At 41.1% G+C, this 26,979-nt stretch overlaps 2 protein-coding genes across 2 annotated transcripts in view; one reads left to right on the top strand and one right to left on the bottom strand.

Moving 5' to 3' along the window:
- Window positions 1–19,383, bottom strand: part of LOC121193772 (collectin-12-like) — a 35,626-nt gene extending 16,243 nt beyond the window's left edge. The window contains exons 1-3 of the mRNA XM_041056236.1: window positions 18,849–19,383; window positions 16,167–16,217; window positions 1,745–1,867 (exon numbers count right to left, since the gene is read on the bottom strand). Coding sequence (XP_040912170.1) covers window positions 1,745–1,867; window positions 16,167–16,217; window positions 18,849–18,855 — 181 coding nt within the window. The 5' untranslated portion in view covers window positions 18,856–19,383. The remainder of the gene's footprint in view (window positions 1–1,744; window positions 1,868–16,166; window positions 16,218–18,848) is intronic.
- Window positions 19,384–23,569: 4,186 nt separating this feature from the next.
- On the top strand, window positions 23,570–26,950 carry clul1 (clusterin-like 1 (retinal)). Its single transcript, XM_041054676.1, has 8 exons — window positions 23,570–23,672; window positions 23,974–24,122; window positions 24,211–24,381; window positions 24,776–25,222; window positions 25,470–25,590; window positions 25,683–25,897; window positions 26,493–26,671; window positions 26,799–26,950. The coding sequence occupies exons 1-8, from the start codon at window positions 23,570–23,572 to the stop codon at window positions 26,812–26,814; spliced, it is 1,401 nt and encodes a 466-aa protein (XP_040910610.1). The 3' UTR covers window positions 26,815–26,950.
- Window positions 26,951–26,979: the final 29 nt, after the last annotated feature.

Here is a 26,979-nt window from a genome sequence, read left to right as displayed (position 1 = left end):
TCTGCTACACCATCTTTCCTCCCTGATCTCTGAAATATCTTCTTATTCCCCTCTGTTAATCTTTCTATCCCCCCACATCCCTGTACTGGAAAAGCATTATGAGTTACATAAGGTTGCTAATTTGAGCAAAGCTTATTGCCTATTGTGACCCAGGTTATGAGCCATAATTAGCCAGTTACCCAACGTGAGGTCCAGCAGATTAATGCTGATCCATGTTACAAGAGAAGTCACTTAGTGACACAGCAGGAAACACAAACAATGCATTTAACTTTTGACAAAGTGAGTAATTTGGAGGGCCAAGATTAAGAAAGTTCTTGATTAGTGCAGAAAACTGCAGTTCTGTTTGCTGGTACCATGCATGCAGTATAAAGAATGGAGAGGACAAGAAAGCAACACAGAACCAGCCTACACTGCTTTCTTGAAAATGCAAACTATTTCGGACACTTGCAGCCATTTGTGAGTTAACCTGTGGTTCATGAGACAACAAATTGCTACCAAGCCATAAAATCTCCTCTGGGTTGTTAAGCCAGAATAGCTGCTGCATGGTCATCTGGTAAACATTAGAGCCAAACCATCAAAATCACATGGGTTTTACACTAACACAGACCCAAAGCTACGAAACCCAAAATAATCCTGACAGCACTACAAGCCATGATTCAGATTTAGATCCAAAATTGTAGATGTTTTGAATAAAGTCATTCCCTGTTGGGCCAATGTGCTCTCTGTTTGTTGACGGAGGTACATGATTCATCAGGTTGGGGCCCCTGTGGAGCGAGTAGGACTTGAATATTTTGAGAGATATTTTGACAGCTTTTCTATGATTGATTTGGGGTACAAATGTGTAAAGTTGGACAATGCACAAAGTACATTCCATATCGATGATCCCTGGAATAACCTGAATTCCTTTCTGTTTCTACTTAATATCGCTGGCTTGGTTCAAATGGGGAGAAACTGCAACAGTGAGTTGCAGTAAGGACAATCTCAGAGAGATTTCAATTCAGTGGAGAGTACACAGTGGACTCTGTCGAGGGACTCTCCCCAAGTGGTAAATCTTAGGCTGAACTATCTGACTTGGCTGAATTTAGTTTTCCATTCTGGTGCGAGTGATACAACCATTTGACCTTAGAGTGAGAGACAGAGAGAGACTGCACGTGGTCTATTGCCACTAAATAATTTCTTTTAAAGAAGACAGGAAACAATAGACTGATATGGAAATGAAAATGTACTAGGAAGCTGTTAAAGGATAAGTCTAATGCTGTTCTACATTTTTCTCATTTGTAACAAATCCTCATGAAAAGCTCAAAACCAAGATAGCCCGATATAACTTATTCCTCTGGGCCATAGAGCTGCATTGTTGTTCAAAAACCATTAAAAACACATGAGTGAGCAGCCCAGTTGTATAGGGTGACACGTTCCTTCATTACGATAAACATTGGAAGTGTAGTCTATTTTGACTCAGCCCCACAGACAACATCCTGCTGCTGGGAATACATACAAGAACATCAAAAGTAGGCTTAAACTGGGCTTTAAATAGTTCCCAGTTAATGCATTTTCTCCTTTTACGGGTAACATTTGCGAAATACTACAGGACCCAGCTGTTTCAGGAAATGACTACCTTTTTTTTTTCTTTTTTTAATGTAACTATATTATTGTGTTTTTACAGATTTATGTCCTTATGAATGGGCTTGAACCTGAGAGCTACAGACGGGATGGTTAGAAATTTTTTAATTTAGTTTTGACTTACCTTTGTACCCGAGGACAGCAACCGCTATGGTGAGCAGGGCACAGAGCACATAGAGGAGTGCAATGGCCACCCTCAGTGCCCAGTCATTTTTACACTTGGTGCACTCTGTGCCCTCCTGAATTCCTGCAACATACAACAGAATCTGTGTCAGGGATCATTGTACTGAGTGCAGTAAGTGTACTTCATTCTCGTAACACAATGCAATGTTGAGAAACAGTAGTAATTCTGATATTGTGCAACTAGAACAGGGAGTTCATAAAATGTTTTCATTCAAAAATGAAATCACGAGGGATGTTTTTTTTTCATTTCATAACTAACTTTAGTACTGTATGACTAAAGTGGGACACGTGGTGCGTTTCTTCAGCCAAGGATCTATTGAAAACATTTGTCCTCATGAATAGGCAAGAAGACTCACTATGAAACCTTAAAAACACTGCACGTGTTATCCATACGACAGCAGAGCCAAAACAAAACAGTACCATTCCCCTTCTGTGTGATCCCTCATTGCCATCCGACCTAAAACTACGGTGCAGTGAAATCTTTGGTCATTCACGTCACAGATGTTCACTAGTCCAGTCCAACACCATGTGATACAATGCTAAACATTATACTGTAGGCAGGATGTTTACTTGACTTCACAACAACTAGCCAAGTAGCCTCTGGTAAGCGGAGTAGGAGGGCAGCTTGTGTACGTTCACAACAGGCAATAAAGATCTATCTGTAGATGGCACCAAGTTTAAATCAGATTATATAGGAAGAGAGAATTTGTTGAAACCTGTAACATTCTCCCAGACGGGAAGGTTATGAAATAAATGCTTTCAGTCCAAGCAAAAGAAAAACAATTTAAAATACACTTCCATTGCTGTAATATTAGGGAAACTATGGTTCATTAGAACTCGGGTATTATTTTTGCTTCATTTTCAAAGTAAGTGGTGAGATCTCTCAGCGATCTCTCACTAAAAATAGCCCAAGAGCCCAAGGGGCAAGAAACGCAAGCAGTCAGGTGATCATACAGTTCATAAACAAACCGACAGTTTAGAAAGATTAACTGTTCATGTTATGTGGAATTAAAATAATGTTTTTTTAATACTTTGCTTTTGATGCTGAACCACTGAGCCTAACTTCTCTTTTGACAGATACTAAAGTCTAGTAAACAAATGTATTCTCTAAAGCACCATGATATGGTCAGGACATGCCCCTTGGCATTATGGGTAGGTCTATTGTTTCCACTGGGGGAAGCTATAAAAATTCCTCAGCTGGACTGACATCTTCATATGACTTCCTCCGAGCATCAGAGGCCTAGCTCTGTCCCTTTAAGTCATGTCACCCGTGATGGGACTCAGTCTGTTGCCAAAGGAGGCTCCATCCCTCCCAGTCAGGGGTGGGCCAGGACCACCAGAGGGGCACTGGAGGTTTGGCCTCTCGGCTTTGGACCCACACATCTGTACAAACATAACATCTGACCACCTCAAGGGGGTCCAGCCGTGGACGTAGACATGGATATGCAGGCCACTGTTGTCCTTATGTGTACTGAGAGTCTCATGTTGGGAGCCAGTGTGGAGAGCTCCATCAGAGACAGCCCCCCCCCCCCACTCAACCCCTCCGGTCCTGACCACATGCTGCTTAAAGGACAACATCACACCATGTAAACAAGCAGCCGACCGTCTGCAGGTTCTGGGTCAGGAGCAGGGCAGCAGAGGTATTTCTGTGTTCATTAGAATTTAAACTGGACTATAGAGGCAGTATCACATATGTGCTCCTCCTGCTTCCTGAATATCAAATACTCCTTCACAGTCAAAACCCTTTCATTAAGGTTTCACCAGTCTAGATGTTTTAATAATTAACTTTTGTGTAAACCCCCTGCTACTAACATACAAGAACAAATTCTATTCAGAACAGTGCTGTGTTATCTGACAATCTGTATTTTTACACAGTGAGGGGGCAGCAGTGGAAAATGCTCAGTCACCTTTGGGATTCTGACCTGGGACGTCGCTGTCCAAGCCCATCATGGAAAAAATGGGTAAAATCAAAACCTAAAGATCTTTAACCATCAGGACTAAAACCTAAATGCACATGCGGTCTCTATGCAAACCTCAAAGTTCCTCAAGTTAACACCATCCCTGTTTAGCACATACTGTGTTGTATAACCTGGCAGGGGCATGGTACATACCCAGACTGTCATGTTCTCACAGCAATGATGCCTCCACTGAGCGAACATGGAAATTCATTCTGGGCAGAGCAGCCAGTAGCTCTGTCCAGGGTCGCAACATTTTCCCACTGCTTGTCACTGGAGTGTTTTCTGTTCCCCTCCTAGGGATTTTGCTTAAACAACAATTCTGTCAGCGATGTGGTTCAAAGAGAAAACACTTCCAAGGTAGCCGCAGTATTCTGTTACATAGAATCCAGAAAGAAAACAAAACTACTGGGTTTCTATATCCATATTACATGTGGGCCAAGTAGTTCTCACAAACACTTTGATGGCTTACTTTGTCATAATTACGTCCACAGAGGATGTTAAGGTATGTTACGGTAATCATGGTAAAATATACATTTCTGAGATTGAACTTATGCTGCCTATTGTCCTGATGATAATTGGTAGATATATTCAGTCTTTCCTAGGCAGTAATGTAAAACCCAAAGATCGTGAAAACGTTAATTTTCAGTTTTGATAAAAGAAAATCAAACAGAGCCTTAAAATCCAAGAGTCACCAAATACTTAATTTCTTGCTTACTCAGTTTTGAGTTACAGTCCCCCGCCCATGATGTACCTCATTAGGCATTAAGTGTGTCATGTTTCATATCCATAGAACCATTGTGAACTCTTGCTGTCTACACATTGACTACTGCAGCACATAAACATACGCCTGATAAATGTCATGAGCTGACAGAAAACACATTGCTAAACCAAAAGGCATGGTGCAGATCACAGACTGTGAGGACCGTGGCTCTTGGGAGTTGAGGAGCTGGACGGCAGCCAGGACAGCCCAATCAACAGGCTGGAATCCTGCCACATAAACCCCAAGAGGTAAATAAATGCCAGAAAAGCCTAGAAAGAGCAGAAGTATGGGTGGAGGATACCGTGTCTTACATTTTATTTCTGTCAAGTGACCATGTAACTCCAGTTTTGGCTTGTTTCTGTTTTTATATAGTGCCAGATATATAGTCATTCATTGTCTGAGCTTATGGACCAAGACAGAAATGAATATATATTTTCCAAAAATGGATGAGCCTTTATCCCAGAGCTACTTTACTAGCTTTGCGAGCAGGATGTCTCTAGGGATGACAATGTCTGTCAGTCAGTCCATCACTTTGATCCAGACTGACATACCGTATGTCAGTTACTGGATGGACTACCATGAAATTAGCTACAGTTCAAATGACTTTGATGATCCCCTGACTTTTCCTTCAGTGGCACCATGAGGTTTACATTTGTGGTTTTGAGTGAAATGTCTCTACAACTACTGGATGGACTGCCGTGACATTTAGTTCAGACGTTCATGTTCCCCTCAGGATGAATTGCGATAACTTTAGTGACCCCTTAACCTTTCATCTAGCACCTTCATCTTTTCGAAATTTTGACTTTCCCAATGCTTTGGTTTACGACCAAATACCTGTTAAACTAATGACATTCCCAAGCTTGTGTTTAATGATAATTAGTAAATGTTAGCATGCTTTTATTAAGCATGTGTGGCTGTCTGAACTGGCCAGAGGCATCACAGTAGATGCTCCAAAGTGTTCTGAGGTTGTACTGATACTGAGAAGAAGTTATGGTTAGTTGTGGTTCAGGTTTATCATCGTTAATTAGCTCACTGTTGTGAATGTGAAGAAAGACAGACGTAGAAAAAGAAACAGAAAGAGAAAAGAAATAGAGAAAAAAAGATGGGGGCAGTCCAGTGTGGTGTCTGCAAAACAGCTGTATTTCATTTGGACTCTGAGTCAGTCAAAGAAAAAAAAAATCTCAACACTTATTCCCTTATTCCATGTACCTGCCATTAGGCTTGCCTGCATGCCCTGTCTCACTCCTGGCTGGCAGTGGAAATTTCCTTGGCAACACAAAGAAAGCCTGTACAGACGAGAGCCTTTTTGTGTGAAGACCCTTTGTGCTGAGTGTTAATACTATGTTATATACAGTAACTGGGTGGCTACCACAGGAATTCTTTCACTTCACAGCCTTCCATTTTGTGTTATATGAAAGCTGAATATGGTCTCAAGCCAAAAAACAGTAGTCACACAGACAGGCCAGGCTTCTCTGCTCCACCTGGATAGAACCTGACAGATCACAATTCTGCCAAATGCTGCATTTTTGTCTCACATTTCCATGGGGAACACATATATTTTGTGGTTACATTACTGTGTGGTATGTGTCTACTAATGCACAAACTGTCAAAACTACAATTACATGAAACTGTGGTTCAAGTTACACTTTGGTTTAAGAATTGCTTTAGCAAATCAAAACACTCACAAATAGACACAAAAATGTACATACAATAAAACTGTACCACATAAGTTGCCTGAATAAATAGTTTCAACAAATGTGTTGTTTAGTGTTTAAGACATATAAAACTGCTGCCATGCTAATGCATGGAGGCTCTTCCAAGGGAGGTAGTCATTCAAAAATATCTCGTGGTACACACAGTCCATATTTGTGATGGTTGAAACTACTACCAGTTCACATTTTGTTTCAGTGGAATTTCAGTGCTGTCCATGATTAGAGGCCTGAAGATGTGACAGTGTTCAGTGTTTCACATGAAATAAGCATAAATTAGGAGACAAATGTTTTCCATGTTCACTATTTTCGATTTGTACTCTAAGCATGTTAATATTTCAGAATTACCACACAACACAAAGTTCAACTGAGGCTGAGGAAAATGTCGCAGGTAAAAGAAGCCAATTCAACAGTTATTGAGACATTTTCCTTAAAACTAACTTAATGTGGTTGATGAAAAGTCAAGGCATCACGAAAGCATCCAAGATTCTCCATTTGGTGACTATAAATGTTTGTGCAAAATTTCATTGCAATCCATCCAATAGTTGTTGAGATATTTCAGTCTGGAGCAAAATGGTGGACCACCCGAACACACTCAACCTCCTGCATTTCCATGTCAGGAGACATGCTGCTAGCGTGACTAAAAAGGGGGAAAAAAAACTGTATATACATAAAGATTTCCCCCCTCTCATCCCTGGTTTTGTCACTTCTTGTCAGCAGATGTGTCCATGTTCCACACTTGAATTTAGGTAAATAAAGTGACTTCAAAGATTAATGTTCTTCTGTACTGCAGTCCATGTAATGTACACAGATAATACTGATGTATTTGCACTTATTTATCTTGTCTGGTGCAGCTTGGACTTGAAGAACTGGGAACGGTTGCTACAGACTTCATTCTTGAAACAGTGTTGAACCTTTAACTGGGTTAAGAAGGTGCACTGGGGTCGTGGCGTCCCCCTCTGGCCCTTATAGCTACCCCAGTATTAACAGTCGCCAACTGGAATGTTAACAAGTAAACACTCTCCAACAGAGGAAGTTACCACTGAGACAAATTACTAAGACATTAGGTTGCATGATTTGCTGAGCTAGCCTAGCATGCCTGGGCTGTGTTTTTTTTTTTTTTAACTTTCTGCTAACAGGTTTATGACACTTTAAATTGGGCCCCGGTCCTCTAGAACATCTGGACCTTGTTACAGTGCAGCCAATTGAAAGGACGCATGCAAACATTTGATACATCATCCCTTCACGCCAAGCATCATATGCTATTGTGGGTGTTTTTATAAGAAGCCTTTTCAGTGGTGCTCACTTTCTTGAGTTTTGTGATGAGTGAGGGGATCAGTGGTTTACAGCCAGAAATCTGTAAATTTAGAGAGAAAAAAAACATATGGATGGCTGCATGTCTGAACAGGATGAGATGCCCTCATTACACATACTCACACTTGCACACACAAGCATTGCCTAAAGCTGACAAAGCGGAAAAGTGTCCTTTGAAGGCCTTGGCCACAGACCATAACATATATACCATACTGCGCTATAGGCATCTTTGGAAAACATCCTCTTCAGCACGTCATCCCTCAAGTCTTGTTCTGTATAGGTCTGCAAAAAACTTACTTAGAGGATCTTTTAACTTTTAACTATTTGTACTTGACATAACAAACAAAAAAAAAAACAACAACTCCTTAACTGGTTTATATACCACTCAAAATACGCTGCAATCACCACCTGCTCCTTATGGCGTCCATAAACATTCAAAGATTTCTCTAAAAAGTTTATCTAACTGTAAGTCAGTCAAGTACTCTGGAATGCTTATGCACAAATCCAAGCTTCATGGAGGTTGTGCAATATCAAAAGAGAAATACTTGGAAACAATGCATCCGCTAACAGAAACATGCACACTAAGAAAAATGGTATCCTTCAGAGGAACAGAGCACAGAGCACAAACTTTATGATGCGTTTCTTTTCAGCTGAGCAGGGCGCTATTTTTTTTTTTTCAAAGTGCTAAAAGGCACAAACAGAAACTAATTGGTAGAGAAAACAGTTAGATGATCTATTAAACGACGCAGTGAACATGGAGTTGATTAGAGCTGGTTTTGTCATTCCATCTGCGCTTGGTTAGAAGACGACAGACTTTTAAGCACGCAAGTGTGCCTCATAAACAGAGCTGGGCCACTGTGTTAGGGATACTTTGTGAGGCAGGATTAAATATCAAAAAAAAAGTCTATTGTGTTCCAGTCAGCAGTTTCCATTAAAGACTGAAATTCAGGCTCACAGTGTGTGTCTCCTGCTCTGACAGGGCACGGTATCATTAGGAGATAAATAGTTGGAGTCAAATCTGCATGTTTCAGGGGAAGAAATTCAAACTACAGACTGTGTTATGAGATACAACATGAGATGTAGGTCCTCCGTGAGCTGGCAAGCAGAGCTGCAGTTGGCAGGCAGGATTTTTTAATGTAACCCAGAATTAATATTCCCGAGGAAAGCTGTAAAATGCAACTCAAGTAGCACCTGCGTGTACACTATTAAAAAGGAATGTTTTTAAAGCAGGAGCACGCCAGTACACTTATACACACACACACTTAGCACTTGTTAACTTATGATGAGGTGCATTTTAGCTCCAAAAGTATACTTCTTTCATCACTTGTTATTTTAAACAAACATACATTCCGTTTTTTACATTCTGTAAAAACTGACGACATTTTATCTGACGTATTGCTGCTTCAAAAATCAGCCCAAACCAACCATGACTTGGAAGCCAATTCAATGTTTTCCTCTGCTGCAAAGGGACCACTCAACATAAATATGCCTTGGCTTCACTAAACATAGTCTAGGATATTCAGTCCAGCCTGATAATTTACTATCACACAAGTGAACGCAAACGTTGATCCAATATTGTTGTAAAATCATAAAGCTCTTTCTCAAAGGGGGCTAAGAAAGAAAATGATGACTCAGCATCTAGGAAAAGTTACACATTTAATTCCAAACAGTTCTTACTCCTGTGCTCTAACTCACAGCGCGTACCGCACTCTGCACTGCAAACTTTTCAGCCCATGTGCATCTGGAACAGAATAGCTCCGCAGCATTTACAATATGAAAAAGTGTTCGGTTAAAACAGACATTTCTCGATTACCACCATTCACATGCATGAGTTTAGAAAAACATGGAAGCCATAAACTAACTTTATTGGCCTGAGTGGAGAACAAGAGACCCCCTGGCTCCTCCTGCTCATGTTCCAGTGTTGGCATGTTGGAATGAGGTCATTTCAAGAAAAATAGGACCATGTGAACCTCAGAGAGATGGAGAAGAGGGGGTTGATCATTGATCCTCACTTTCACCGTATCAGTCACACCACATGAGCATCTATTGTCTAGGCTTTGACTTGCACTGTGTTAGCATGTACAATACATGTTATTCTCCCCTGTCTTTAAGTGTGTGTGTCCAGATGTGCAGAAAGCTAAACTCACTCTCAATAAAGGTTGACTTTAGCCATTGGCCTTAGGGATTATTCGTTAGCTTATGATTTAAATCATCAAATTCCATGGTTTCAGAAAACATGTGACATGTAATCACTTGGTCTTTAGGAGTCCCTTAAAACCAGACTAAATTTTGTAACGTTTAATTTTTGTAGATCATAACCTTTATTTTAACACACATAACTGATTCTAAAGGATCTGCTGGACAGATTCGTTTGGCAAAAGTGCTTAAAAAGTGAAAAGTCTGAAAAAATGGTTCATGTATCAATGTCACTTAAAATGCTATGGGATTGTGCCAGTAGGGGGTTTCTATAGCAACGCCCAGCTGTTACTAACTGCAGTGGGAGAGGTGCTTCATAGCTAACACTGTTCCAAAGGCTTAGCACTTTATATAGTCTGCCAACACATGAAACATAGTTATTATAAAAGAACGAGACGTGGGACAAGCAGCAGCCACTTCAGTGAGAAAACCCACATGATACAGAAAACAGTTTCCGTCACTGGTTTAAATCATTTACGGGGCAAAGTGTACAAGAGGGTCTAGTAAAGCAAGAATTTAGAGGATGTTGTATTTTTGGACTGAAACCTCCATGAAGCAATGTGCTGTGTGATCTCATTATTTCTCAAGAACCCATTTTTGTCCAACAAATTTTCCTATTACCAGAAAAAACGTGCTGCACTCTGTTTGTGAAATGTGGCTTATATAAGTGTGATCAATATCAAACGGTTCTGTAACCATAACCATGTTACTCTGGAGAAAGGCCATTTTTTTTCATAATGACTCCCACAGCGAAGCCTCACAGAGAACTATCTCCGAATCTAAAAATCAAAGAGACCGGGCTCTTCCTAATCACAACATTACCACAACAACATGAACACAAATAAACTCAGACATATTTTGTCATGTGGGTTAAGAATATTTCATTACACACTCATGAGAGCCCAAAACCGCAGCTCGGGTGCCGAGTACAACACTGGGGTTAACTCCACAGCCCATCTGTGCAGGCGGGTTTTGGTGTGGTCACGCCTGCTGGGTGGCCCCTCCGTGGAAGCACTTAAGATACTGAATCAACAACAATCATCACCCAGTCCGATGTTCATCAGCCTCAGTCTGGTTGAGCCTGTGCCATGCTCCATCCCATCACCGCACTGCACTTTCAAGCTTCGTCACCCAGTAAAGCCAATAAAACCACACAGTGTGGATCCAACCAGCCGTCCAGCCAAGTCTGGCTTTGCTTATGGGGAAAGACGCTGACCACAGAGAAGATGGTATCTAACTGCCTGCCCAGGCCATTGTAGTTTCACAGTGGTCCATGTTGAAACTAGTAGAAGTGTTACGTAATGTATGATTAAACTAACTTTGCATCAGTGCATGTCGTATTCAAATTACTCAAAGTACAAAAAAACCCACTTATTGCTGGTGTTATCTAGTCATGCAGACAGTTTTAATTGCATCTGCTGAGGTTTGGACACATCACCTAAGAGACTTTGGTTGTAACCAAGTAAAAGGGCTACACAGACCTTGTTGTCAGCAATTTTCAAGTACAGTAGTGCCAATAGGTAACAGTTAAAACTCAGAAAGTCTTATTGACAAGTGTGTCAGAGTAAACACTGTGGGAAAAAAAACCCTGACTGTAATTTTGTGTACACTTTATTTATCTGGAAAGAAAAGATGCCGTTACATTTTTAAAGGTAACTGTTTAATGATTTAAGCTCAGCAACTGAAATTCCATTCGCCTCCACTGGCCTGGAATCTAACAAAGTGGTATCTCAAAATCTGTCCAAGTAACCGCAAAACTAACTTTCAGTTAGTGAGACAATCTGTTTTCGTGTAACTACTGTAGTAAACTACTAAACACTGTGCAGTTCAACCTGCAAACATAAAATCTGATCTAAGTGTGTTCAGACAGACTGAAGAGCGTTTCTGGTATTTTCCTCTGCAGCAGATGCACAGATGTGAATACACAAACACATGCCTGACTTGAAACGGTCACTGAAACACTTGAGAGCTGAGTCAGTGGAAAATCTCTGCGTGGCTGAATTCTTTGCACAACACGCAGACATTTTTCAGTATGTCCAAAAATACAAGCACTAAAGCATAAACAAGAAATACACCGAGCGGTGTGATGGTTTTGGGCCAACGTAATCACAGCCAGAGCGACCAACGCACCACAGCCGGGTCTGAAAGTTTGATAGATAGAAGTAGTGTGACTCACAGCAGAACAAAGAGAAATACACATTTTTCATTCTAACTTTCTGCCGTTTTTCAAAGAGAGGAAGCAGCGAGGTTGATGTTGGCCCTCTCCGGAGCCAAAAGACTTCCATTAAGTGGAACACGGACACAGAGACATATGCAGAACTTCTTCACCCGGCCTGTCTGAGACTGTTGACAGAAAATGGAGTCAGACACTTCCAGTATTGTGTGTTGTTGTTTTTGCCACTGAGCCAAAACCTGCTGTGAACGGAGCGCTTAACAAACATCCATTATGTGAGAGACGACACCCTATCAGATGACAGTTGGTTGCAGGCGTGTCGTTACCGTTGGCCAACATACCCCTTGGGGACACGTAGCAAGAAGTGGTGTAAAGAAGTTTGATGAGGTGGTTAGGCCGATTTCGGTCAAAACAGCTACAGTTATATAGAAACCACTCACTGACAGAAGCTCCTCTGCAACTATAGGCCTGTCATGTTTTATATCTGAAACCTTTTTTCATTGACACATTGAGTTAATAGGAGCTAAATCTCTAAAAACTGCAGCAGTCTTTACTGCAGCAGTGTCTTTACTGTATGAGTCTAATAATCCCCCGATAGTACGATGAGATGAAAGTAAAGGCAGCTGGAACACATTTTGATCTCCAAGCTTGATAACAAATGAAGCCTTGCTGTAGTTCAAGTAGGGTTGGAAGTCTCTTTACGGTCACATGTTCCGTATGCCGTCCAATCATATTTGAGCACGTCCTATCCCTGCCACCGGGCAGTCCATATTAACAATTTGGCACTCTTACTGCATACACAGATGCTGAGCAACGCGTTCTTGCCGCTTCTAGCAAATGCAATTCCCTCTATCTTCATATCTGCCTCTTGTATGTGTGTGAATTAAAATTATGGTCAGGTTTGAAGTCCAGGATTAATTGCTGGTCTGAAACACTGCACTAACTCCGGTCTGCTATATGAAAGTGAGACACACTACACACCCATCTGCCTCTGTGATTTTCTGTTCACGCAAACTGACTCAAACACTGGAGATGCAACAGGATTTAATTTATTGTAAACTGAGGCAATTTACTACAACTACCCAAACACTCAAAGACTCGAAAGGCATTCAGTTGGAAGACATGGGGGAAATCCAGAAAGGTTCAACTATGCAGATGTCCTCTAACCTGTGGGACCAGCAACTTGTTGTAATTCCATTCCATATGTGAAGCACATACTTGTTATAAATTCCACTCAGCTACATAAAAATACAAAATGGACAAAAGCTGATTGTAGAGGCCAATGGCATCCCAAACTTTAATCAGAGGTACTGGAACTTGAATAAGAAAATCAATTAATGGAAACACATTGCTCTGGAAATTAACTACTTTGTTGTGTGCCAGTTCAGCAGTAATGTGACAAAATATCTGGATATAATGTTTGCACATAGAGCATACATACTTCTTGTATTAGTTCCTAGCATTGGCAGTAGACATAAAGACTTATCTCGGACTTGCCTTGAGTCATTATCAGTAGTATTAAGTCAAGACTTAAACAAAGAGCCGCGCTAAAGGGCAGGGGTCTGTTCGCCCGACCTGCAGCTGACCTGTGCCTGTCTGTCCCACCACTAACGCTCTGACCTGAAATCCTCATGGCATGCTTTATGCAGGCCCCTGCCGGGACGCAGTGATTTGTGTCCTGTCTGGGATGCATTCCCGCCTGTCTGTCATTGGTCAATCCAGGATTGACCCACCACCCTTCTGACCAGTCACAGACCGCTCCTTTATACCTCGCAGATCTGGAATAAGATCGACGACAGGTCGATCCAGCAGCGTTCTCTGTTGTTTTATCTGTCTTTTTGTCTCTCATTTTGTTGCCCTGTTAACTCTGTAATCCTTTAATGTCTTCTCCCTCTCTCCTCCTCCGACTCTCTCCACTCTTTATTGAAAACACGAGCGAGTAATCTTTCATTAGGACAACAGAACACGCACTGCATGCATGCTCGCCCTGGAGGGGGTTGTAAGTAACAGGCAGGCATTCTGAAAACATTCTTTTCTGGTAATAAAGTCCCCGTAAATTAAAACCACTTGCTGTTTTGCTCCCAAAATAAGTTGGGCAAGGAATGCGACTCCTCAGCTGAAAGAAAACTGTTGACAAATGTTTCTCTGTTGAATCAGACAACAAAAATAAAAGCAGATTAATAAAAGCAGAAACAAACACTGAGCGCTGAGGAACTCTACAGTAAAGAAAGCAGTTGTAAACTAAAGAATAGTAAAAAAAAATTGTAACATCTTCTGTATTTTTCTCTTTTTCCATCTCCCTTTTCCCTCTCTCTCCTTTACATATTGCTGACACAGCACAGCCCAGTCATGGACCCTGAAGGCCCACAACGCCTGCTCCCTCTCCACCTCTCTTTCTCTCTCTCCGAGTATATAGACTTGCACTGAATAAACTTCCAGTATGGACACAGGAAGTGGCTCAGCAATGTCTCAGGTTTGGACACACTCTCAGTGGGATAATAGACCTCTTGTGGAAAGCAGATGTCAAAATGAGTCAGGGACCTAATTTTTCTCCACAGTGAAATCAGACATGTGAGACGCAGGACAATATACTTCTCTGTTAGTACTCAATTATGTGCAGAAGACAAACTAAAAGAGTAGTTTGACATTTTGTAAAACATATTTGCTTTTTTTCTAAGAGTGAGAGGAGAAGATCAGTACGACTCTAATGTCTGTACGTAAAGTATTTCTGCTTCCCGTCTTTATACTAGGCTAGGCTCATCTAATCCCCTGACCACAGAGAATGTGTATTTCCCAGAATGTCAAACTATTCATTTAAAGGACAAGCCCAAATAAATGAGTGAAGAAAGCAAAAAGACCAATGGTGGAGAAGTGAATTACGCTACAGGAGACGGACATTTTCATATGTTTTGACATGTTTCGAACCTCCAGGTTGGAGTATTTCATAGAAACAGGGCTGATTTTCGGTGCCGTATTCTTTAAACCTCATCTGCTCCAGTCCAGCTGCTGAGTGGCCAGATGTTAACCAGCTGAATATATAATAAATTCAATATATCACTTTCTGGATAAAGTATTTTAAACTATTACAAAGAATGTTGAATCCACACACACACACACACATTCAGGCAGAAGAACATACACATGTGTAAATTGATCGTGATGACACACAACACGGACTCCTACTGCACTCACGCTTCCTGACATGGCTGCTGAGTGCTTAGATGACACACATACTCTAAAACACCTCTTAAACCAGAAGGACTGCCGTGACCGTTTCAACCCAAAGTTTTGAAACTTGATCTCTGTTCTCGAACAGAAACAGAGGAGATTCATCACACTGAAGTTATGGTTCTTCACAGCTATGCAATCAAAGAGAGAAAAAAATACAGCTCCAAGTCAGAGGTATTAAAAATATTTATCCAGCCCTACATACATAAGACAGACACCCTTCAATGCCACGACCAGTTAAGATAAAGTAGAATATCATTGTTCATTTGAATAAGAGGGATGATAAAACTTCACGGAGTGTTTTAAGACCAAAAATGATCACTCATGCAAAAACCTGGGAGTGGTTTTTGAAAGTAGAGTTTGTATATTTTGCTACGTGGAAATGACTGTGGCTTGAGTCAGGAGATCAGCTTAAACACAAGGAATGTGTTAATGTAACAGTTCTGAATGTGCTACACTCTGCTGAGGAGCTACCAACATCTGGCCGGTGGGTATAATTTTTATTGCCTGATGTGAGGGTGAGATTCTGAACCTGTATGGAAATTTTGGCTGCTGTGGTTCTTACAATTTCTCCATAACCGGATGCATTCAGGATATTGGAAGAAAAGGAAATGAGCAGAGCCATTTTGAAACTAATTTTTTGGTTTCAGACCAAGGTTTCTTGTGTAGTTTCGTGCCGAGTGAAGCAAAAGTACACTGAGATGCTGATAAGGTTGCAAAGTCAGCCGACTGGTCAGGAACACCCAGGATGCTGCGGTTTTCCTTTCCACTGTGTCCCACTGCTGTTATAACAGAGAAATGAAAATGAAAGCAGCAGCCAAAAATAAGTTTGTTTCTGGGAAATGAGGTGAGGCCTCCTTTTAACCTTGGGGACCACTGTAGGTGTGTTACAGCCAAGCAAAATAGTCTATCTGCATCTGAAAACAGTGTTTATGCAATAATTTGGATGGTTCATATCACTGATGTGTCATAAGGAATATGAACCAGTGAAGCTGCCGGAAGTCAAGAAGTCTCTTGATACTTACCAAACCTCTTATAACCAAAGGACTGCACCTCCTCTTCATCAGCAAAGTCGTCTAGAGGGAGAACACAGAAATAAATGTGATTTTAAAGATATAACAAACTAAGAAACTATGTCATACTGTAGATAAAGAGAAACAGGGACATTATTCATTACCTCATATCATTACATATGTGTCTGAGCATCTAACTAATTTAAATTATTTAAAAAAAAAATCTGAAGTCAAAGTCGCCTCACAAGCTTTTTTTATGAGGCTCTCATAGTCTTCATCAGCAGAGAGAGTTTGCTTAGTTTTCTGCAAACTTAGCAAAGTTCATCCACTGAGGAAGACTGTGACATGCTGTTGAAAGCTCCAGTAAAAATCTGGTAAGTGGAACTTTTTGTTTTTCTCAAACTACTTCACAATCAATTCCAATTGAACTCAATCCCATAGAATGGCTTCTTATAGTAAAAACAGGGGAATGAAGAAAGTTGATGGTTGTTGGGATGATGTCTTTTTTGTGGTGTTTTGCATATCTCTGCCTGATATTGAAGTCTGGGAACTGGGAGTTCTGAGCAGACATCTCAAACCAGAGAGCAGATGAGTTGAGAGGTGACAAGAACAATCTAAACAGTTGTAAAAAGAAAAACAAAAAACAAAAAACATCTTGCTTCAGGAATTTGCCTTTCCCAATACACCCAATACCCTGTTTCCTGTTTGTGTTTCCAAGCAACATGATTGTGTCTCTTTACAATGGTAATGTTGCTGTTAAGTATGTTTGGCTTTTCAAGAGACATTCAGGGAAATGGAGTTCATCAAATTTTACCCAAAGGGCTGAAAACTGAGTGGCTCTGAAAACAGATATGTGAGTCAAACTCAGGGTAGTTTGGATTTTTGGGATGAGTTTTGCTGTGTGTGGGGGCCATGATACTTAAGATGGGCTGCTAAACACCACAGGAACAGATCCAACGGAAGCACTGATTTGGTAATTTTGCAGGTCAAAAGATGTTTTGTTACCTTGGTTAAAACCGGGTTTGTTTTAAGATTTATCTAGTAACTACACATCTAAAACTTTCTGACAACATGTAGCCCAGCTTTGACATAGACTTTTGGCTGAATATCACTAAATAAGTGCTCACTAGGATTGATGAATTACGGCAATATATAAATATTTTAATGAAAATTAAAGTATTATGACTATTATGCTTTCCTGCACCCTGTAACATGTTTGTGTTTGTCTTTGAAGTTGCTATTTGTCCATAATCAAAGTGAAGGAACCACAGGCAAAAGAAGTCCACTGTCCATAGAGAAGGAGCTTTTAGCCGAATCTCATGACCTTCATCAGTGGATGAGCAACTCCTGCCCTAGCTCTGGTAAAACAAAAATAAAAACCAAAAAATGATAGAGCCTCCCAGGTGCAGGTTGGTCCTATACCTGTCTAGGTAGACATCCAAAGTGTGGCTCAATTCTTATAAAACCAAACAAAGAACTGAAAAAGGAAACACTATCTGAACAAAGCAAATCTGTGGAATAAATCAAATACTCCATAAATCAAAAAAATCCTCTAAAAATAGTATCTACACCAAGACTCATATACACACCTCCAATCAAGTGAATACAAATACATGTATAACATAATAATGTTGATGTTAAATATCATTGTCTCACATTGCAATTACAGTAGCAACAGGAAGTGGCACAGGTCACTTAAAACACAGATTTAGTGTGAAAGCACAAGTTGTTCCTTTTCATGCCCACAACTCAGAGCAGAGCATTTATTATGCTAAAATGGACCACAAGGTGGCAGAAGGCATGTAGTGTTTATTCTGAGGAACGAGGGGGGCTTGTTGACCTATCCAGTGAGAGCTGTGTGTGTGTGTGTGTGTGTGTGTGTGTGAGAGAGAGAGAGAGAGAGAGAGAGAGAGAGAGAGAGAGAGAGTGAGAATGACACGCACGTTAATTTAGCAGCGTCCAAAACATCAGGTCACCGCATGAGAATCACATCTGGGCAACCGACACAAGCCTAATAAGAACTTCACTTTAAATCACGAGCCCATCAACCGCTGACCACGATTACTCATGCACTTTTTGTTCTGTTGTGTTTCATGTAGTGTGCTGAAAAGCAACAAGTCACTGGATTAAGTGCGGGACGCGTGCGCGCATCTGCGTGCACACGAAGTTATACCACAATAAAGCTGTTCATGTACGGCAGAGAGGTCTGACTCAGTGTTTCCCTCGATGCTTTTGATTTTCTTTAAGCCAAGGAAAACGTACATGCCTTAAAGCACAACATGAAATGAAAAGTTAAAAAAAGAAAAGTTTGAATGCACGGATGATTTCATTTTTTTTATTTCTAAGACAATGTAAGCGTCTAACATTTCAATCTCGGTGAAGCTATACTCATGTTTAGGCTCAGCTGAGAATAGTTCTCTTAGTGTAGGTTAGTGTTTGATGTGCAGGAGCGGCCAGATGCAAAACAATCCCAAACAGAGTCCCTTAATTGAAACCAGATGTCAGACGCGAGTCGTAGCCCACGCATTCCTCACGTCTCTGACTGAGAGAAAGAGCGCAGAAAGGTGACAAAGAAAGAGCGTGAGGAATGCTGTACGAGCAGAAAATAAACCAAACTGTCATCAATGATACTGCGGAGTGAGCTGCAAATGTTTCCTGATGTTCCGTTTAACTTAAGCCTCTGAGTGAGCCTACCTTTCATTGTGGTTTACAAGACTCTACCGTTGTGGAACTGTTGTTTGAAGTCACATCCAGAGCATCGCAATGGCATTTGCCCAAAATCTTTCTTCCAATTGAGCGCCACAGCAGCACAGCGCCTTGGATCTGCGAGTATCCCACTGTCCCGTGGTTTTAGAATAATTAAAAATGAAATAAATAAAAGTTCAGACCCCCATCCGTAGCTCTCAAGGCTGCAGACGACCTCCTTCAGCGCAGGTAACGTCAGAGCTGCGCCTCAGATGCTGCAGCAGAAAGAGGAATGAACTTTGTCCAAAGTGGGGAATGAACGTAGGAGTTACAAAGTCAACAGGAGAAGAAAAAAAACGATCTTCTGATTTATCTGGTAGTTTGAAAAAGATGCTGAGGTGAGGGTGTATCCTAGCTCAGCACTGTGATGGTACCCGCAGCAGTAACCGGAGAAACTCAAAAAGTGAAGGAATCCAAACGTGAGAGGAAGTGGTGCGCCCGCAGGGCTGCGCTGAGAAACCACGTGCTCCCACATACGAGCGCACCGTCTGCACCCCTGGTTGCTCAGTGTGTGTGTGTGTGTGTTTAATATTGCGCACCATACTGCTGAATGAGCACCAGTAACAGCTGTGTCACATAACACAGTTTGGACCTGCACAGTATAGAACTGTACGGCAAATAAGCAATTAAGAGCCATAACTGAGAACAGGTTCCAGCTACTTCTGCAACTTGCGAGTTTGTAGGTGTCAAAATAAAAGCAGGCATGTCCTGTATTTTGGAAATGACCATAAAAGTGTTCCTACTTTGGTGAGATACTGCAGGACTTTCTGTCACTAAAATCAAAGCTTCTATCCCATCAGTGTAGGATTATCGTGATTACCTCAACTGGTATCAGCTGTGCCTAAAGTTTAATTGTATTCACTCCGCTGCAGATTTAATTTTTATTTTGAAAACATTGGCTGAGTTTGGTGGGTTTGAAAACTGTGACTGCAGTAAAAAGAAAAAAAAGTAATCTAGAGTGTAAATTAATGTGTAGTGAAATGTTCATGTCTAGGTTAGTGCTAGGCTAAGTGATGTACTTTTATATTGAAATTGATCACATTCAAGCTATATCAGCTATTCAAGCTGAAATAACTTGAATAGACTGGCACAGTGATCGCTCAGTGTCAGTTAACAAAAGTGGAAATTAAGCATGTACCCCAGACAATTACACAAAGTCCCAAATCCATTTATCCTTAACATCTGCTGTTAGCGAACCATGAAGTTTACGGAGAGGCACAATATCCATCATGCAGTTCACAGATTAACTTGTGTCTCCATCAACTGTTACTCGTTTTAATTAGAGTTTCCATTTCTCACACACTTGAATCACGCTCATTATTGTAGTTGTAGACAGAGGGAGTGCGTGCTACATATTCCCCTTTTACATAGCTACATAGCTTTTTTTTTTTTTTTGCTGAACGAGCTGCAATAACACATTATTTGCACCACTGCTGTTCCCTCAAACAAAACTCCACACAGCTCTCAGACCAGCGTTTGACTGTTTCGTCCATTATATCACACTCCTCTCTGTAAAGCAGTTTATCCCCTGCACCTGTTTATCTCTTTAGTCCAGGACTCTGTGCTTTGATCAGCACCACGAAACTTGACACAAGGCCACAACGTGAGCTGGTTATATGGACCTGCTGCTGCACCTTGAAAGAGTTTATAAAGCTCTTTAAAAACTTTAAAAACACACTTGGAGACGTGTGAACATCAGATTTACACAAACTTAATTTGAACTAAATCTCAGCCTGCGCTGAGCATTTTTGTGATTCACATTTACCCCTCTATGCGTGATTGTGTGCCTGTAGCCTCAAACCTTTTTTTTTTTTTTTTTTACTGTCAACTGTTTCAGGTTTAGGCCAACCACGGGAGAACATGGGCAGAACGTTTCTCCCTGCAGTGTTATAGGAACCAGGTGTTGAAGGTGTCAGTGAGGATGCAGACTGAAGCACTGGCTGGTTTTGATTATTATCTGGCGAGGACCCTATTTTCTGGGTCACAGCATGCAAAGAGGGTGCATTTTTGAGGGAGATGGGGCACCGGTGAGGAGACGGGGACAGAGGAAACCTTTCACCCTGTGTCCCTCACATTCCATCACGAGTGGAGATACTAAACAGCTTCCTGCTGAGAGGAATGTTTGCCTTTACTAAAAATATCTAGATTCCCATGCAGCTGTATAATCTAAGATTAGCTGGTGGTAATTTATACGCAACAGACTGAAGCTACCTATCACTTGGTTTTACAAACATGAATATGGGTTGGTTGCGTATTCACAGTAGCTTAAAATGTTGAAAGGATGCCGCTCTGCAGCAGTTAGAGCCTTTACAGATCTATTTTATTTATACATCTTCTCTGATCATGTGATCTTCTTCATAAAGTACGTCATAATAATCCCACACAGACAGAATCCACGATCAACCAAACACCAAAAACAACAAGTTAAAGTACAGCTCACTGTGGTGACGCTGCTTCTGTGCATGTCAGGATTTAGCCTTGTGTGTGCTGCATTAAGGATTTCCCACTGAGGGATAACTTAAGAAGTGATGTGAGTGCACCCAGCACCTGACCCAACACAGCTTATTCCCACATATTCATTAAATGTGGTTCAATATTTAACGAACAATTCTTTTACATGTTGCTCGTACATTTCTGTTTTACCAGGTTTAATCAATATTTGCACTAAATACTTTTTTCTTAAATGTTATTTTAGTCCAAAATAGCAACTGAGAAGAAAGAAAACAAGAAAACACCTCTCTGCTCTTCATATGAAGAACAATATAAACAATACAGTACAATATAAAAACAACATCAGTTCCATTTCAGTCGTCCTACAGTTGATCCTTTTTGTTTCTTAATCTATTCGTCTGATCTCAGATGTGCGGAGATTTGGCCTCTGGACTAGTCCTGTGTGACATATGCTGGCACCCCTGTTTACCACATGTCAAATTAATACATTTTCCCAAAGTGTAAACAGTAAGTCTGATATGACTAAGCAACATCTTATAAAAAAAGAAAAAAAAACCCACACCCCTCTGGCAGGGTGTCGAATGCTGGATTAAAGGGCATCAACATCAAGTAAAGACAGTAATAGGATAAAGCTCGGGTGGAAAGAGCACAAATAGACCTGTCCAGGTCAAGATAACTTCATGACTACTGTCCACACGGAACACTTCGTTTATTCCTGCCGGTGGAGAAGCACCTTCAGTCAGCTGCTGGTAAGTTTCTTTGCTGTGATAGTAACCATCATCATTCACAAGCTGAATTTGATTTGTGTTTATTTTAATATTTCTTTATATGATGATGCACTTTTGATGAATATTTGTCCCTCTGGACTAACAGATAAATTAATGTTCCAAACTATTTCTTAGCATATAAATTAAACTGTGTGTTTGTTTGCAATTTTAAAATAATCTATTTGATTTAGATTATGATGAAATCCATTTGAAGATAACAGTTTTGGCATTTTGCACCTCTTTCAACTTATTTAAAATTTGTAATTAAATATTTTTATGTAGTTTATTTACATTAAGACAGTAAGATCCAGCTTCTTCATTATCTTAGACATAGTTACTTACAACCAGATATGTTGTGAGTGGGATATAATAAAACTGATTATCTTTGGCAACTTAAACCCATAATGAAGTAAGTCAAATGAGTACATCCCCATTTACTGTAAATCCCTGCTGGATGCCAAATTGTGTAACTCCTGGTTTGGCTGAAGTGGGGCAGCGCTTCCAGTGAAGTGAATCAGATGAGTTTAGCTTGACGATTGGTTAGAAAAACAAGTAAACAACTACAATTTCAGAATCTTCTCAAGGTTTTGTGTGTGTGTGTGTGTTATTGTGATTCCTGACACAGCAGATGGTCCAGTCATAATCACAGCTCACCAAGTTTTGAAGCTGAGGTGGAGCCTGTGATGTATCTTATTAGATGCCTCACCCCCTACTGATCACCTCTTAATGGTATTGCTTAAAGGGCAAAACGCAAGGACAAAATTCTCGTTCTTGTACACTCTAATGAATAAAAGACAACACAAATGTACACAGAGGAAGTACAGAAAGAAACTTTTTACAGTTAAAGCTGTACAGTGTGGACAGACAGTTAAAGACAGTAAGACATGTACAACATGTAGGACTGGAGCTTTGTCACACATGGAATAAACAGTCTGTAAGTAAATGCTTTAGCTCTCTAAATATTCACCTCTTATCACTCTTATGCCACAGAAATGTGTTTTTAAGTTCAGAATCTACTGATGTAACACTGTGGTAACCCCACAAACTGTTTAAAGTTTTGCTGCGCATCTTTGTCAAACTAGCTAAAATCAACTGTCCCCTGGTCCAGTTAATGTCTGATATCCAAGTATGAGGGACAGATCATTGTAGTATGGTAGGTCCAGACGGATGTGTAGCACCACCAAGTGGCAGACCTACTTATGACCATGTACAGTATTGTTTATGTTTCATCAAGCCCAAGCTAAAATCCTATTAGCTTTCTGGATCAGATTAGATAGCACCTGCTGTTTTAGTTTCTGTATTTGAACATGTGATTGTGGATGTGTGTGTATGCAAAAGATATTTGTATTTATCTGTGCATATGTGAGTCTACGCCACAACCTGAGGACCACACCTGTCATCTCCTTTCACAGTGAGTTTTCCCCCCCATCAAACACAGTGACTGAGCTGAGAATGAAGCTCCTACTCGGTTTGGCTGCTCTGGTGGTGACACTGGGTGTCCTCAATTCTGCTCCTGAGGACCAGTCCAAAGACATCTCAGAGGACACCCTAAAACGTGAGTTGGCACAGAGGAATCTAAATTTATCTTTATCTTAGTTCCCTTGACAAATCTCCAAATACAGCGTTATATGATAATTCATTTTATGGACATTATATTATTGTTTTGATTATGTTAGAGAATTAGGTTGAGATGTCTGTACATTTTGTTCAGTGCCTTATAAATCACATTGAATTTATGATTTTGTTGTTGAGTCAACAGCTTTTGCTACATTTGCTGCTTTGACTGTGAAAAGTGTGGTTGTATAAGAGTTTATATAAATATCTCACCCAGATTTTTCTCTCCCTTTCTCTCCCAGAGTTGTCCGTGGATGGTGAGAAACTCGTGGATGAGGAGGTGAGGAGAGCTCTGTATGGGGTGAAGCAGATGAAGGAGGTGATGTGGAGGAACGAGCAGAAACACGAACACCTCATGAAGTCTCTGAGACACAGCAGTGACAAGAAGAGGGTAGGAGTAACGTCAACCTTTCCCTGAACAGGAAGACAGATGGAAACAAGCATGAAAATCTATCGAGTGTTTCTCCTTCTGCCACCAGGGGGCAGCCCAACTGGCCAAGGAGGTGACAGGGAAGCTGGAGGAGGCAGAGGAGCAGTGTAAAGACTCCCTGCAGTCTGAGTGGGAGGAGTGCAGACCCTGTCTGGAGGATGCGTGTAAGACTTTCTACACCTCCACCTGCCGCAGGGGGTTTGCAACTTTCCACACCAAGGTATGAAAACCACAGCTCCAACACCTGACATTCTCACTCTAACTTTAAAACTCGTTTCTCTACTCTTAAAAGTTGCTGCTGAAAAGTTGAGACCATAACTTTTTTAGATGGTGCCATCTTCTCCCCGTTGGTCGAGGTGTTTATTTTAGACACTACATTAAATTATATATAGGCTAAGATGGAGGGACAGCTGTCAGTGACTAAAATCACCTGTGGAATGAATGACAGCAACACAATAAATGTGTTTTAATTAATTGATTTCAATAGTCTTTGGAGGTCTGAAGAGGCAGAACTAGACTGTGCTTAGGAAGATTTGCAAAAAATAGGAAAAGTAAACATAATTCTGTTTAGTAGAATTTTGTAAGTAGCAAATAAACTTACTTCTGCGTTTTAGGTGGAGAACTTCTTCCGCAGAGTGTCAAGGCGCTTTGGGTCCCAAGAACCTCGCATGGACGCAGGGGACATCCTGGTGAACCAGGGCCCTGATAACACTGATGCAGAGGTTGTCCTCCTCGAGGATTCCTTCAACCGCCTGATCAGCAAGGTGGGCACGGTGGTGAACCGCAGTGTCGCCCTGGTGTCCAGGTTGAGCACCAGGCTTGACAAAGTCCTTCAGAAGGCCTTCCTGAACGACACTGACGTCCTGGCAGAGGAGAGCACCTCTGACCCCTACTACCCAGGACGGGACTCTGGCTTCCTGCAGGGCGTGGGCCTGGAGGAGGTGCTGGATTCCTTCTTTGACTTTGGCAAGAGTGTGGTGGAGGAATTTGGAGCTGTGGTGACCCAAGTGTTTGATGACCTGCATAAGGCAGTGGAAGAAGAGAAGAAAAGAGGTGAAGGTGCCCAAATATGTCAGATAAATACAAAAATTCCTGCTTTCACTTGCTGTATGTCTGAATTTAAAATATCAGTGGTTGCCATGATTGGTTGAAATAAAAGCCTGAAAATTCTTCAGCGTCAGAGGCACACGGTGGAGAACTAGTGGGTTGGAGAAACTGTAATCTTAATAAGTTAAAAAAAAATATTCCACCAAACCATAGCTTAAGTGTAAAATTTTCTTATTAAACATCTTTCTCTTTGGTGTAGAGAGGGAAAGTTTCCCCCGTTTCCTGCAGAACCGGAGGTTGTGCAGAGACCTTCGCAAAAAGACCTCAGAGTGCTGGCAGCTGCAGAATCAGTGTGGGGTCTGCCAGGGCGCCCTGCTCACAGGTGAAGCACCAACACCGGCACACTGGTGTTTATTTCAGCTGAAACTGAATCTTCACACCTCTCACCTGACCAAACTTTTTTCCTGTTTCAAGAGTGCCCCAGTGTTCGTGAGCTGCACGTGGAGCTGGATGAGGTTTCCCAGCTGCTGGACGTGTCCAAAGAGCAGTACGACGAGATCCTGTCTATCGTCCAGCGCCACACTGACGAAACAGTCAACTGGCTCAGTAACATGGCTGCTGAGTTCAGCTGGGTGGCTCAGGCTGTGAGCAACAGCAGCGCTCCTGAAAATATCTTCAGCATCACCAAGGTGAGCGGGAGGAGGAATGAAAGCACAGAACATCAGGGGTTATGATGAGCAGAGTGAACAGGAAAGTCAGCAAGTAGAAACTATTTACATTAGACAGAAAATTCATGACGATAATGTTCAAAAAGACAATTAACAGAATACTGCCGTCCTTAAAGAAACACATGGGTATATCTGCTGGATCTTTCCATTTTACCCTTAAATTATGTCCCTGAAAACCCAATTATAACATTAAATATTCAAGACTAATTACGCTGCCATCAAAGTTTAATTTCAGGAGAAAAAACAGATTTGACTGACAGTGGCCTGGCAGTATCAGCAACTGCCTTCAGAGTTAGGTTTACGTTTTTCGTTTACCTAAATATAAATTAGTACATTCATGAACCTGACGCCACTTATCTAACCTTTACTGTGTTTGACCTTATCTAAGCTATACAGATGTAAAACTGAAGAGAAAACACAAATACAGAAATCTCTCACACAAAACTACCAGAACCATTTTCCTACTTTGGCTCATATTAACAAGCTGAATGAGAAAAATATGCATCTGGATATGTGATCTGGATAAAATCTGAGAAATACTTCTCCCACTCTCTAGGTGGCGCCAAAGAGCCAAGATGAACAGAATGTGTCTGTCACTGAGACCAGGGTGGAGGTAAACATCCTGAACTCCCCTCCACTTATCCTCTCTGTCCCTGGGGAGCTGGAGCTGCAGGACCCAGCTTTCATCCAGTACGTGGCCCAGGAGGCTCTGGACAAATACAAGGAGATGGTCAGGTGAGAAGTTTAATGACTCCATTTCAGTAACAACAAGTGTCATCCATCATCTTTAAAAATAAATTCTACAGTTTACTGTTATACAATTTAAAATTCAAACATGAATACATTTTCACTTCCTTTACAGGTATGAGGACGAATAAAACTGCAGGACTACTGCGTTTCTGAGCTTTAACCAGCACTTTCTTTGTGAACAGAACTAGATTGTGTTCCTGTAGACATGAATTTATTGAAATGTAAATACGCTACAATCGAGCCACACCATTTACTGATATTTACTGAATGTAAAAAAAGAAGGCAATGTACTT

This window comes from Toxotes jaculatrix, chromosome 14 (assembly GCF_017976425.1).
Source record: "Toxotes jaculatrix isolate fToxJac2 chromosome 14, fToxJac2.pri, whole genome shotgun sequence".
Taxonomy (NCBI): domain Eukaryota; kingdom Metazoa; phylum Chordata; class Actinopteri; family Toxotidae; genus Toxotes; species Toxotes jaculatrix.
The sequence above is the reverse complement of the archived record's forward strand: the minus strand, read 5'-3'. Positions and strand labels throughout refer to the sequence as shown.